The sequence below is a fragment of the Elephantulus edwardii genome, unplaced genomic scaffold (genome assembly GCF_000299155.1).
Source record: "Elephantulus edwardii isolate Elephantulus edwardi_28Jun2011 unplaced genomic scaffold, EleEdw1.0 scaffold00044, whole genome shotgun sequence".
In the NCBI taxonomy this organism is placed as follows: Eukaryota; Metazoa; Chordata; class Mammalia; order Macroscelidea; family Macroscelididae; genus Elephantulus; species Elephantulus edwardii.
The window spans coordinates 4488504-4504304 of record NW_006399794.1 but is presented as its reverse complement, the minus strand read 5'-3'; the positions used below and the strand labels follow the sequence as shown (position 1 = coordinate 4504304).

Sequence of the window (15801 nt, the reverse complement as noted above, 5' to 3'; positions counted from 1 at the left end):
CAGTTCACACACTTCTCTAGTCCTTATTTCTAATCTACTGAGATTGATTATTTTTTATAGATTATTGTTGATAAAACTTTTCTCATGAGAAGCAAGCTTTATCTAAGAAGATATTCATTACAGTAATATTCATGATATTGGCAATATGATATCTAAGTGCCTATTAAGAAATGGATTAAATATATTCTAATGATCAATTAGTATATATTTATAATTAGTATAAACTATAATTAGTTATATATTAGCATTAGTTATATTTCTATAGCTTTGGTATTAAAAAAATCCTTAATTACTAAAAAAAAATACATCAAGCTATTACTTTTCTATTCTCTTTCTTTTCTCAAAATGGATTCTAAATTTTAAATATTAAGTACAAAGTTAGCTAGGATAAACAGAAGAGCAAAAAAAAATATAAATTAAAAATAAGCACACAATTCCCGTAGACTGTTGTTGTATGCCATCGAGTCAGAAATGGCTCATAACTGACATAGCTATCAAATGTTTGTGTTTGATTTTCTCCAACTGCTTCAAGTTCTTCCATCTAGAAATCTGTTTAGAAATCCCTTTTTATTAGTTGGGGTTGTTTTCTTATAAGTGCTTACTCATTTTAAATTAATTGTGATAGGATGTCTAAGTGTTTAATTTTGCTTTCCCAAACAATTCAATATTGTTTTTAATAGCTATTAATGTCCAACACACAACAGTATTTTCTTTACGGTCTTTTTTTGTGACCAAAACTGTCTTATTATTTTTAGATCAGTAACACACTATTGGAGTTTTCATCTTCTAGTATATCTCACCAAGTCTCAAAGGAGGGCATTATGCTTGGAGGGTCAGTGCAGAAAAAGAAGACCCTGGATGAGATGTATTGACATAATGACTGTGCCAGTGGGGTTAGGTGTGCCTGGAACAATAAGGTTTGGCTCAGGACAGGGCAACGTTCAGAGCTGTTTTCAGATGGTCATTGTAAGTCACAGTGAACTCAACTGTGCACAATAACAGTACATATTTTAGTTTTAGATATATAGACCAAGTTCTTCAACTTACTATCAGAATGCCTCTGAGTATATAATTTACCATCACCTTCAAAATGAGAATTACACATACTGAATTTTGTTCCTATGAGAATAAAAAATTATTTACATATCAATCAAATAAAGTACATACAAAACTTTTAAAATAGTGCCTGCAACATGTTAAGCTGTCATAAATCAAGTTTTATTTTTCCTATATGTAAGTTTCTCCAACCAGGATTCTCCTTTCTTTATATCTACTCAGTCTCAGATTTTCTTTTAAAAATTGATCCTTATGGCATCTGAAATGGAACCTTAATTGTGCTCACAAAATTTACACCTAGACAAAGAAGATGTTGTCCATACATTAGGGATGTATCCTTTCTCCATACCTATTAAATAGGTATACTTTCTCCATATCTATTAAATCAGTATGCTAAGCAAATAATTTGTGAAGCTATACTCTATGAAAAGGAGTCAAAAGCAAGAGGAAGACTCATTAGCAACCTACATTATGCAGGTGACACAACCGAGAAAGGTTTGAAATACTTGATGCAGATGATCAAGGACAGCCTTCAATATAGATTACATCTCAACATCAACAAAACAAAGGTCCTCACCACTGGGCCAACAGGCAACATCATGATAGATGGAGAAAGAATTGAAGTTGTCAGTGATTTCACCTTTCTTTGATCAACAATCAATACATTTAGTGCCAACAGTTAGATCATGAGACATATCACATAGGGCAAGTATGTTATCAGGAGAAATAAATACTGGAGACCAATATCAGTCTGAACAATAAAGTGCAACCAATTCAAGGCATTGCCTTTTTAATCACTTGCTATGCATCTGAGAAGTGGACAATAAATAAGGATTGATGCCTTTGAGTTTTGGTACTGGAGAATACTACTGAATATTCCACAGACTGCCAAAAGAACTAACAAATATGTCTCAAAAAAAGTGCAGCCAGACTGTTCCTTGGAGGCAAAGATGGTGAAGCTTTGTGTCTCATATGTTGAGCATATTGCTAGGAGAGGCTCTTCCTTGAAAAGGGATATCATGCTTGGAAAGGTGGAGGGTCAGTGAAAGAAAGAAAGATTTTCAACAAGATGGACTGACATGGTAACTGCAGCAATGATCTCAAGTGTGTCAGAGTTGATAAGGATAGAACAGGGTTCAAGTTTCTATTTCATAGGGTAGCTATGAGTCTTATTCAACTCCACAGCACCTAACAACAAGAACGAATGAGTCCCGTAAAATCTCCAGGACTTAATCTAACTGTCCAGTTTTCAATAATCAACTATTACAATGAATTACTACTTAGTATTTGATACTTTGGCAAGTTTTTTGGTAATATTAATTTGGTTCTGCCTACCAAGCTAGATTTTAAATCTCTTAAGACAAAGAAACATTATCCAATACTTTTTGCATGCATCCTTCTTTATTTGATATCTTACCTCACATATTATCCTTACTCCTCTTTTATTGATGCAATTTTCTTTCTTGTCAAACTTATCAAGTATATTTAATATGAACTAAATAAGTACATTGTTCCAGAAACTGGCTTATAAACACATTAAAATCCTTTTAAAAAATGCAAAATTAAATTTAAATATTAGGTTAAGTCTATCATTGCTTTCAGATAAACAGCAAAAAGCACTAGCATATCTGTCATAATTTATTATTTTAAAAATGTCATATCACACTGCATAGTTGAATGATTCTGGGAACATGTTATCAAGAATCTGGTGCCAAAGTTTTGCTTATGATTACTGACAGCGTTACTGTATCTTGGAAAGATAACAGAGCCCATGTTTAAAATTGCACAATTATATTCTGGATGGTTTGTATCCCTTGGTCCTTCCTCCTTAGGCTTCCAAATAATGTGTCATAGCATATAAAGCATGAAGTAATTTACCCCAAATGAGAATTGAAATATCTATTTTTGAACTGATTATATGATCCAAGAATAACAGGAAAACACTTTTCGTTTTTTTTGAGGGTATCCAAACAGTTCATTCCAAAAATGTGAACTACCTTACTGATGACTAAGAAAAAGATATCTTGTGGATTTTACTTTTTATCCTCTAATATTCTATCTCATTTTAAGTACCCTCTTTAGGATTAAGTACCTAGAAATTAATTTTCTGTTTCTAGCACACAAACACTGTCTTAATTATTCTGACTATGTAAAAAAAAGAAAGGACAGTGTGGCAACAGTCATGTCTGACTTTTACCAACTTCATAAAGGAGAACTGTCCTCTTCAACAACACCAACACCATAAAACCAATTCCCATGAGGTTAGACATGTTCCTGACACTCTTGCATCTCTTTCTACTTGCCCCAAACTATTTCACTATATTTGTGGAAGTATATAAACCAGCTATTTCATGTCTCATGTCTTAATCTTCCCATTTCAGAAAGCCAATTTCTAATTTTCCCATCCCTATCAAAACAGTATAGAAAGGAACTGGCAGATACAGAGGAATTTAATGAAATAACATATGAGCAAGAGCCTAAGGTGATGAAGGAAGAAGTTCAGGCTGCTTTGAAGGAAACAGCAAAAAATAAGGCCCCAGGAATAGACGGTATACCAATTGAAGTATTTCAGATAACAGATGTTGCCCTGGATGTGCTCACCAAGTTGTGCCAAGAAATCTGGAGAAAAACCACTTGGCCAACTGACTAGAAGAGATCTATATTTGTTTCCATTCCAAAGAAAGGTGACCCAACTGAGTGTGGAAACTACAGAACAGTGTCATTGATTTCACATGCAAGCAAGATTCTACTGAAGATTATCCAAAAACAATTAGAACAGCATATTAGCAGAGACCTGCTGGAAGTCCAGGCTGGGTTTAGAAGGGGTCATGGTACTAGGGATATTGTTGCTGATGTTAGATGGATCTTGGCTGAAAGCAGAGAATACCAGAATAATGTCTATCTGTATTTCATTGATTATGCAAAGGCATTTGGCTATGTGTATTATAACAAACTGTGGCTGACTCTGAGAAGAATGGGAATCCCAGAACATTTAATTGTGCTAATACGAAACCTATACTTGGACCAAGAGGCAGTAGTCAGAACAGAGCAGGGTAACACTCCATGGTTCAAAATTGGGAAGGGTGTACGCCAGGGATGCATCCTGTCTCCATACCTTTTCAACATGTATGCAGAGCAGATTATCCGAGAGGCTGGGCTCTATGAGGAGAATTGTGGCATCAGGATTGGTAGAAGGTCTATTAACAATCTGCGTTATGCAGATGACACAACCCTTCTTGCTGAAACTGAGGAGGACCTCATACACTTGCTGCAGAGGGTCAAGGACTGCAGCCTTCAGTATGGACTGAGGCTCAATGTCAAGAAGACAAAGATTCTCACCACTGGACCAATTGGCAGCATCAGGATGGATGGCGAAGAGATTGAGATTGTTCACAGCTTCAGTTTGCTCGGCTCCACAGTCAACACTCTTGGCACCAGCAGTCAGGAAATCAAAAAGTGTATCGCGATGGGAAAGTCTGCTGTTAGGGACCTCTCTAAAGTACTCAAGAGCAACGGTGTCTCTCTGGAGACTAAGGTGTGCCTGATACAGGCCATGGTCTTTGCAATCGCTTGTTATGCATCAGAGAGTTGGACAATGACTAGAGAGGACAGAAGGAGAGTTGATGCCTTTGAGCTATCATGCTGGAGAAGAGTACTGAATATACCATGGACTGCCAGGAAAACAAACAGATTCATCTTGGAGAGGATTAAACCAAGCTACTTCTTGGAGGCAAAGGTTCTGGGGCTTCGTCTGACATACTTTGGACATGTTGCCAGGAGGGACGGGTCCCCAGGAGGGACATCATGCTTGGGAGGGTGGAGGGACAGCACAGGAGGGGAAGACCCTCTATGAGATGGATTGATTCAGTGACTGGGGTAATCGGGATGGGTGTGTCAGAGGCAGTGCGGTTGGCGCAGGACAGAGCAGGGTTTAGGGCTGTTGTGCATAGGGTCGCTATGAGTCGCAAATGACTCGATGGCATATAACAATAACAACAACAACAACATCAAAACAGTTGGGAGCTCTAGTGGCCTAGTGGTTAAGATCTATAACCCAAAAGCATGCAGTTCAAATCCATCCACCTGCTACTCTACAGAAGACATACAATCTCCCATGCAATTAAAACTGCCTCTGAAAATTTGCTGGGTTGGTTCTTACTTGATAGTATACAACATCAAAACAGTACTTGGAAGAAACAAGCATATTCCATTTTCTGAAGTATCTTCTGTTTCTGTTTGGAAACTCTGAGCATCTGCATCCATAAGAAAAATGCAGACAAGAGCAAGTCATCAGGTTACAAGAATCAACATTAGCTCACAGCATGGAATATTTTATCTTTTCATTGGATTGGGTTCTGGTCAACTCATCCCCAGCTATCTGTGGCTAGGTTCTAAAGGACATCTGCTGCAAACTCAGGAGTCCACATGTCTTCTTGTGTTTCAAACCAACCAGAACCAAACTTTCACCCAGCCTTAGCCTCCCATGTGGCCAGGTCAACAAATCAGAGGTCCTCATGACTCCTTCCTTCTCAAGACTGCAACTTGTCTGTGCTTATCCATACATCTGTAGATGGTCAAGAGTGCTGATGAAACATGCCAAAACTCAACCTGTCATTCCACTGCTGTATGTCTCCTAGATCTAAGGGGTCACCATGAGTGAGCATATTTGCCAGCTCCCATTTACTTCAAGTCCTGAATGTGGGTTGGGGGGTTTGAACTCTTCACTGCCTTTGAAGTTAAATCTCTGACTGCAATTTTAAAAAGTCAAAGCCTCTTTCTGGGGACTCCCCACCCCACCCCCATCTCTCCTTTAGTTTCATTTTTTGGTGCTTGTTGTCTTCCTTCGAAATGTAAATATCCTCAATCAAAAATCCAAGGAGGGTCTATAAATAACCATTCAAATGCAAGTCTCCTCAGAGTACTGGATATATCTTAATCATCCCCTAGGCTAAGCCCCATGGCCTCTATCAAATTCCACTACTTTCAACAAATATTTTTCAGGGCAAAACTTTCCTTTTCAGTACTTCAATCAACTACAAGCCAAAGGTAGAATTACATGCTGTCAAGATCTACAATAACTAGGATTCATTTATACCATACATCTTAATATTAAATCAATAAAACCTTAAAAATTTTTACAATATATCTTAACATTACTATATAGAAGAAATAGAAACAGCGATGTATAAGAGACAATGAAGTTGGCTCAAGATACAGCCAGGTTCAGAGCCACTGTACACAGGGTTGTACAGAAGTGACTTGACCTCACATAACAATAACAGTATTTTAAAATTTCAGTATCATTAAAGACAAAGAAAGGCTGAATAACTAATAAATGAGCACTGACAAATATAACACTTGATTCTACACTGGATACTGTACTGCATAATAAAAATAAAAAATGTTATTGGGTCAACTTAAAACACTGAAATACTGGTAATAGATTAGGTGAAAGTAGTATATAAATGTTAAATTTTCCAAGATTGACAACAGTACTGTTTGTGTAAGCCAGGCAAAAATACACACTGACAATTTCATGGTTAAGGAATTAAATATAATTTTCATTTAAGTGGTTTTAAAAACCAATTTATCAGCTTTGCGTAGTGCAAGTATACTCAAGAATTTCCAGAACTTCTTTATACATACCTGCTTTACTATTTTAAAATATCTCTTTCTGTCACCCTCCCTTTTAGAGCACCAGGGAAGAACGAGATGTGAGTGAAGAGAGGAAGGAGAATCTAAATATCACAGTTTCATAAGACAATTCTCGAGAGTTACGGAACGGTATTCTCTCAGCCCCCCAAAAAAATGAAAATGAGAGAAAATGCTGCATACTTATGTTAACTTAAACTCTAAAGTTCAACATAAAAATGAAAGTTTACATAAATGAGTTAGAGTGATTTTAATATGGAAAATGATCTTTAACTTATTTATACTGACTTGATCAAAATGAAAATTTGGCAAGTCATTTGTTGGCAACATTTATGCAAACACTATTCAAAGCAAGTACAGATTACAAACTTCTAGTTTTATGTTCCCCTTGACAAGAGAAACTTTAATTTCAAATTTAAGCAATTGACTATGCTAGTCTGATCGACATAAAATATTCCTTAATGTGACCACAAATTTCTGACAACAAAAATAGAATGTACTAATTTTTGAAAATGCAGATATAATGAGTATTTTAGTCTGTGCTATGCAACCTTACTAACTTATCAACGTAATTACTAAATTAGCATGCTAGTTTTAACACATGGGCCCCATAAAGTTGTATAATGTGAGTCTACATCATAAAAGGGGATTTGTCTCCTCTAATATGTCTAGGTGGTATAGCACTGTTCTGTCAACTTGCTGTACAGATGTAACTTGGGGCTGCTGTGATGCTAAACACTGTGACACTGATGTGTCAAATGTGATAATGGTTACCCCTCGGTGGACAGTGTTTGGTGGAGCTCCCTGATTACAACAAGCTTGGAAGCAGGAGTGGCATCCACTCATTCCTGCATTGAAAATCATTAAGTTGTGATTCACAGTATGATGTCACATATCCTTTTCTTCTTGAATTAAATAAAGCAGATTCAGCTGTCTGAAAAGTAACCACCCCAATCAGTATTTTTACAAAGCAAGTACTTTTTTATTTCTATAATTCTAGCCTATGGATTTTCTGATTTATGCTAACAATCCTATGGCTCAATAAATAAATACTTAATAGTTAAACCATAAATTTGAACATCATGATAGTAACATACATACACTCTGCTTGAATACTGTTTTCTGTTAAAAATCCATTGAGAAAGAGCTGATGAAAAGAATCATAATTTTACAACAAGAGGAATCTTATGGAATTAGATTCCTTAGATATATGACTCTGCTAAATACTCATATTTAAAATAAGGTGCCCCAATCCAGGCCATGATCTTTGTAATTATGTGCTATATATATACCAGAGAGCCGGACAATGACCAAGGATGACAGAAGAACTGGTGCTGGAGAAGAGTACAGAACATAATATGGACCACCAAGAGCACTAACAAGTCTGTCCCAGAGAGGGTAAAGCCAAGCTGCTCCCTGGAGGCAAATATTTTGAGGCCCTGTCTCATATTCTTTGGGCATGTAGCCGAGTGGGACCAGTCCTTGGAGAAGGATATCATCCTTGGAAGTGTTGAGGGACAGTGCAGGATAGGAAGACCCTGGGTGAGAAAGATTAACATAATAACTCGGGAAATGAGGGTAGATGTGTCAGAGACAGTGAGTTGGGCTCAGGATAGGGCAGTGTTCAGAGCTATTGTGCACAGGGTTGCTATGACTCGTAGTCAACTTGATGGCCCATAACAACAACAACAACATAACTGTAAAATAGGAGAGTTAAACCTGGATGGTACTTTCACCTTATGGATCTTCTCTCCCTTACCAGTATCTCATACTTTTAAAAGTATTCAACAACACTCAAATTTGCAGTTATAATAAAAGCAAAACAAACAGGCCATTTACAAAAGGTTCATAAACATCCCTTTGCTTGTACTTAGGCTAGGAAAATAGTTGTACCTGGAGGTTGATTTCTGCCTCATAGAAGGTTAGACATGAGCAGTAATGACGATCTGAGTCAATATCTGTCAGGACCACCACAAAAAATGTTGGCTGCTTCCTCTCTCTGGACAACTGCCATCCACCAGGCTGACAAAACTAAAAGAGAGGGGGGGGAATTAGCAGGTTTCAAAGTATAATGAGAGTTGACTATATTATTATATTTACATAGTAAAATGTTAACTATTTCCCTAAGTTAAAAAAGTAGCTGAGTGGTATGGGGGAAAATATTTTATGCGGCATTCCTAAAAATTAAACAATGTTTTAAAAAGAAATTCCTAAAGCCACGCATCTCCAATGATGTGCATATACAGTTTCTCAGGACAGCTTTGATTGTCCACCGAGACCAAATATTTTGAAGCATAGGCTGGGATACAAGGGAAAATACCATCAACACAAAGAAACTTTCCGTCCACTCTGAGAACAAACCACAGTATGAAATAGGATGAAAATAAAGTGTAAGGTATCTATAGCCTCATGAAAATCAGAATTACCAAAAGCTTCCTCATGAATCTAAGAATCATTCAGTAGAGTAAAAAAAGTTTCTTGATAATTGTTCCTAAGAAATGAAAGAGAAGTAGAAATTAGAAGACAGCAGGCATCTATGCCAAATTACCTTCCACACTGCTTAATAACAGTAATTCTGAACAATATATTTAACTCTGTAGTGTCTCAGTCTCTTCATCTATGAAAAGTATTAGTACATAACTGACAGCACAGTAGCTAATCAAAGAAGCTTAAGTAAGTTAAACTGATATGTCAAGTGACTAAAATAGATCTTGGTACATATAAAATCTTTATAAAGGGAGCTCTAATGGTTTAGTGATAAGGAATTGGGCTGTAACCCAAAAGCAGGTGGTTTGAATCAATCACCTGCTCTGCAGGAGAAAGATGGGCAAGCAACTCAGGCACAATTTATTGAATCTGAAAATGCACTGGAGGGTCAGCTATGGGTCAGTTCCAACCCTATGGTACTCAACAACAATAATATTGCTAGTTATTATTAACAGTAACACCTTTCTTCTGACTCAGTATCTATCAGAATCTCTTTAATGCTTGCTTTCCCCTGCTTTATCTTCCTTATCTAAAACCATCCTCTACTTCCATTGCCTCAGTTGTCCCTCAGACCAGCCTACAAAAAAATCAGAGAAGATCTAGATGATTCCTATACTTGAAGAGAGATGTAATTATATTCACAGTGTCAACACAAAATTGACAAATTCAACCAGATGCATTTCTTTAAGTAGACATCATAAGGAATACATGAAGAAATAACATGGAAAAACCAAGACAAAACTTGGCAAATAAGTGAAAATCTTTCTTTCTATTTGGTTTGAGTAATTTATCCAACTATTGTTTACCACTTAAGTGTTCATATATTCTATGAAGCCACATAGAAATTCCCTGCTTCTCTATTCCCTTCCAAATCAACAACTAGGTATCCCAATCCTTTGTTCCATGAGAACTTTCACAAGTTCTTATTCTAAAAGGAGACATAATAATGTTTTCCACCTGTACATTTTCTTAGAACTTCTTATCTAAACTTTTTCTGATACGCAAAAGCTGAACGATGAGTAGTTCTGTCTTATCTACACATTATCTATACAAGTTCTGTATCACTATGTCTTACACTTATTTGTGATCATCCTAACTTTCCCTTACACACCACCACCAAGATTATCAGTTCTCAAAATGTGGCTCACAGAATCAGTGAAATCCTCAAGTCAAAACTATTGTTATAATAATACTGAGTCATTAACTCTCTTTTCCATTTTGTTAACATTTACAATGATTGTGCAAAAGCGATGGTGGGTGAAACGGATGGTTCCTAAACAAGATTCAAAGTAGTGGCACCCAACCAGTAGTTGTTGTATTCTTTAAAGCTACTTGTTTGTAGTAACTAGTTTTAAAAGTCCATTTCACAAGATCCACATCTCACACCATACACAAAAATTAACTCGATTGATAAGAAACCTAACAAAGAATACTCAAAATCATAAGAAATCTTAAGAGACAAAATGAGACCAAACTCAGAAGCCGTAGCCTTTGGCATAAATGGCTGGCAAAGACAGCCAGTCATATACAGCCAGGAGATGATGAAATAGAAAAACAGGATCTTCTAAAAATCCAATCACTACGTGCACCAAATTTTTTTTCTAACAGGGTAAAAAAAAAGTCTACAGACTAGGGATAAAACATTTTACATGAACTGAGTTATGTTCATAGTAGTGTTATTCATAATAGCAAAAAAAATGGAAACAGCCCATATGCCTAATCAACAAACAAATGGACTGAGAAAGTGTGGTACATTCATACAAGGGAATATTCTGCTGCACTAAGGAGAAATGATTTTGTAAAATACTATATAACGGGAGAGTCTGGATAGCATTATGCTGAGTAAAACAACTGGGTCTCATAAGAACAACTACTGCATAATATTGTAAACAGAGAAGGAAAAGATGTACATAAATGGGAAGGGGGATGTGTTCAAAAGGGAGGAAAAGGGGCAAGATGGGGGGGGGAGAAGAGGAAATTGAAATTGTGTAACAATGAATGAATATATTTAAAAGAGAAAGAAGCCGACTATTCTGTCCGCTTTCATTAAAATTTCAATAAAATTTTAAAAACAAAACAGTTAATTTCACTTAAGAAGTCTTTTTAGTTTTAAACTAGTTTATTTACAAAATTCAAATACTTTGTTTTAGAGAACAGATTCTTTCGATTTCTGTCACACACACCCCCCCCCCATCAAATTGTACAACCCCATGATGAGTCTACCCCTCCCCCTGCATCCCTTCATCCCTCTTCTTCCACCCTCTCCCACCCCTCCTGGATCCTTATACTTCTTCTACAATACTAATTTTATACAATATTTATCCTTGTGGGACTGAGTTAGTTCACTCAGCATAATGCTTTTCCATCCCTAGTTTACAAAATTATTGTTTAATTATATTAATTATTTATATTGTTAATTATATAGTTTACAAAATTATTGCTCCTACATGATGCATAGCATTCCACTGTGTGAATGTACTATAATTTCTCGATCCATTCATTTGTGGTTGGTCATTTGGGCTATTTCCATGTTTTTGTGATGGTGAATAATGCTGCTATGAACACTGGTGTTACAAATCTCCATTTGTGCCACAGTTCTCATTTTCTCAAGGTATATTCCAAGTAGTGGAATAGCTGGGTCATATGGAATTTCTATGTTAAGCTATGAGCCAAACTATTCAGTTTTTCGTTTAAGAAACTTCATTACTTACTTGAAAAAATAACTGACAAGCTAAATTAAGTTGTCTAGACATTTCTTTTCAAACTAAATATCACTTCAAGATAAATACCTGAGAATATTTGTTACCATGACAAAATGTTAATGTTAAGTACCATTGTGAACTTGACAGCTTTGCAATACATAAAGATTTTCTGATGAAGAGTAAGTTAGTGCTAACTAACACAGTTTTTAAAATACTGCATAATAAAATGTGTTGACAAGTTGAAACCAAGTTTCTCCTTGGAGACTAGGATTTTGAAGCTTTGTCTCACATACTTTGGGCACATGGCCAGGAGGGACGGGTTCTTGGAGAAGGACATCATGTTCCTTAATAGTGGAGGGACAGGAGACTGGAGGAAGACCCCAGATGAGTTGGATTGATACAGTAACTGGGGCAGTGGAAGCAGTTGTACTGGAGTCAGTGAGACCGGCTCAGGAGAGGGCAGGCTTTAGAGATGTTGTACGTAGGATCACTGAGTCGTGGGCAACTTGACAGCACATAACAGCAAAGTCAATTAATTTTTATTTGCCAAAGGCAAAAAAAGAACACCAACCAAAATTATGCATGATAAGAGAACCTTTCAAAGTTCACAGTATACCAATAGATTTTAATCTAACAGTATGACAAGTTCAAGATGGCCTGTAGATACCAACTTTCAACTAATCTTTTTTTTTCTTTTAAATTTAGGTTGTTTATTTTTCATTTCAATGAACATCTACAGAGATTTTGGGATTCCATTCATTCATTGTTGCGCCCTTCTCCCAGCACAAACCCCTCTCCCCCCCATTTGCTCCTCTCCTTGAAAAGCAAAAGGAAAACTCAACTAATCTTTTAAAACAAGTATCTGTCAAGAGTTCATGTAGTATCTACAATTATCAGAAAGATTTTCAAAATACTCCTCCCTCTTCCAACATTGTGTTGGTCATAACTGATTATAATTCACACAGTCAGATAGATGTCTTTGCATAATTGATAATACACAAATAAACACCTTTCTGGTATTCTTTGCTTTCAGTCAGGATCCATTTGAAACCAGCAATGTTCTCTTGTGTCTCTTTCTGAAGCTAGCTTGAATATTTAGCAGTTTCATGTCAGTTTCATGTTCTAGTTATTTTTTAATAACTGCCAACAAGATTTTTACTTGCATGTAATATTAATGACACTGTTACATAATTTCCACATTCTACTGGATTAACATCTCTTTGAGAATGGGGAAAATATGGATCTTTTCCAGTCAGACAGTAAAGGAGCTGTCTTTCGTACTGGTTGGCAGAGAGAGATGAACATGTCCAGAGTTGTAACAGTTTTCTGAAACATACTGGTATTCCATCAATTCCTGTAGTTTTTTTTTTTTCCCCCCCAAAGCCTTCTGGACTTCTTCCTTCAATTCTTTTGGTTCTTGATCATATGCTACTTCCTGAAATGGTTCAGTGCTGACTAATTCTTTTTGGTACAGTGACTCTGTTTACACCTCACTTCTTGCATCGTTTGATACTATGGCTAACACTGAGAAGATTAGAAATCCAAGAACACTTAACTGTGCTCATAAGAAACCTATACTTAGATAAAGAAGCTGTTGGCCAAACAGAAAAAGGGAACACTACATGGTTTAGAAATCAAGAACTGTGTACATCAGGGTTGTATCCTTTCCTAGACCTATTCAAAATGTACTGAACAAATCATATGATAAGCTTAACTGTATTAAGAATGTGATATAAAGATTGGAGGAAGACTCATCAATGATATGTTTTAAGCAAACAACACAACTCTGCTTGCAGAAAATGAAAAAAGACTTGTTACAGAAAATCAAGAACTACAGCCTTCAATATGAATCACATTTAAGCATCAAGAAATCAAAAAATCTCACCACTGGACCAAGGGGCAACACTGTCAAGGATGGAGTTTTCAATGATTTCGTTTTACCTGGATCCACATTCAACACCCATGACAAAAGCTGTCAATAAACCAAAAGACCACATGTTGCTCTGGAAAAAATGTGCTGTCAACAACCTCTATAAAGTGTTAAAGAACAAAAATATAAAGACTAATGTGTGCCTGATCCAAGTCATTATATTTTCAGATGCCTTCTATCTCTGAAATGAATTAAGGATAACAAAGGATCTGATGTCTTTGAATTGTGCTGTTGGAGAAAAGCATTGAATATATTATGGACTGCAAAAAAACCAAATACATCTAATTGAGAGGAAGTGCAACCAGTGTGAGTCTTAAAGACAAGGAAGGTTAAAATTTATCTCACTTACTTTGGCCAAATTTTCAGGACAAAACAGCCCTTGTAGAGAGATAGCATGCTGGGGAAGGTAGAGGACCAGCAAAAGGAACCTAACAAGACAGACTGACACAATGAGGATCACAGTGGGCTCGAGCAGGACAGAGATCAGGAGGATGGCACATGGGAGGGCGAGTTTCAGAGCTCTTGTTCACGAAGTCATTATGAGTCACAGTCGACTTGATTAAGAGCTAAAAACAAGAACAATCTCTCAAAGGAAAAACACTATACAAAGTTCTTTGAGTAATAGCCATCATCAGTATTTCCCAAAAGGGGCACAAATATTGATCTTTCCCAGACTTCTGGCTGAAGCTTCCAAATTCTTGGCATAGGTAAGTGAATACATATCAATAATATTTATTGTGTGGATGACACAAAAACAATTGACAAAAATGAAGATTTAAAGCACTTACTAATGAAGCTCCAAAGTTATTATATTCAGTATGGATTACACCTCAACATCAACAAAATAAAAATCCTCATAACTGGATCAATAAACAATGATAAATGGAGAAAATATTGAAGTTTAAAAGAATTTTCTTTTACTAGGAGCCATAGTCAACCAACGGAATCATCAGTCAAGAAATAAAACAAGGTATTTCACTGAGCAAATCTGCTCCCAAGGACCACTTGAATGTGCTACAGGGTAAGGATGTCATTTTAAAGAATAAGATGTACCTGATCCAAAGTATGTATTATCAATTGCTTTCTAGGCATGTGAAAATCTAGCAATGAAAAGGAGCAACTGTGGTGCTGGTAAAAAATACCAAGCAAACTTAGAAGAAGTGCAGTCAGTGTTCCATGGAAGCAAGAATGGTGATCTTTGCATCATATATTATAGCATGTTATCAGTAGTGACCAATTCATGCTTGGAAAAGTCAAAAGAAAGGAAGACCCTCAAACAGATGGACTGAAACTCTGGATTTAATCATAGCACAGACTGAACTTAAAAACAACTGCAATTGTGAGGGAGGAACAGGATCTGGCAAGGCTTTCTTCTGTTTTACACAGACATGGTTGCTATGAATTGGGGCCAACTCAATGGCACCTTACAACAACAGTATTTCTCAACATCTTAATCACATCCAGAAATTACACTTCAATACGCTGCTTTATAGCACAATGTTTATACAGAAAAAGTAAGTGTGTCTTCTTTTCCTCTTAAATTCTATAAAAATATTTCCAATGGGCAATCTCCTTCCATGTGATTAACTGCCTCTAAAACCCCTTGAGAGGGATAACTATGAGTTACTTCTGACTATGGTAAATAACAACAAAAAGAGTGGGAAATTATAAATATTTTTGTAGAATTCAAGAGGAGGGGGAAGACATATTTCCTCTTATAATGGAAAAGTTTGTTATGATCCACACAGTCAAATGTCAAATGCCTTTGCATAATCAATGAAACACAGATAGACATTCTTCTGGAAGAATGGGAATCCCAGAACATTTAATTGTGCTAATACGAAACCTATACTTGGACCAAGAGGCAGTAGTCAGAACAGAGCAGGGTAACACTCCATGGTTCAAAATTGGGAAGGGTGTACGCCAGGGATGCATCCTGTCTCCATACCTTTTCAACATGTATGCAGAGCAGAT

At 36.4% G+C, this 15801-nt stretch overlaps 1 protein-coding gene across 1 annotated transcript in view; it reads right to left on the bottom strand.

Annotated features, from left to right (window-relative positions):
* Nucleotides 1-15801, bottom strand: part of SBF2 (SET binding factor 2) — a 510367-nt gene that overhangs the window by 317757 nt on the left and 176809 nt on the right. The window contains exon 3 of the mRNA XM_006885420.1: nucleotides 8602-8739. Within this exon, the coding sequence (XP_006885482.1) occupies nucleotides 8602-8739 (138 nt within the window). The remainder of the gene's footprint in view (nucleotides 1-8601; nucleotides 8740-15801) is intronic.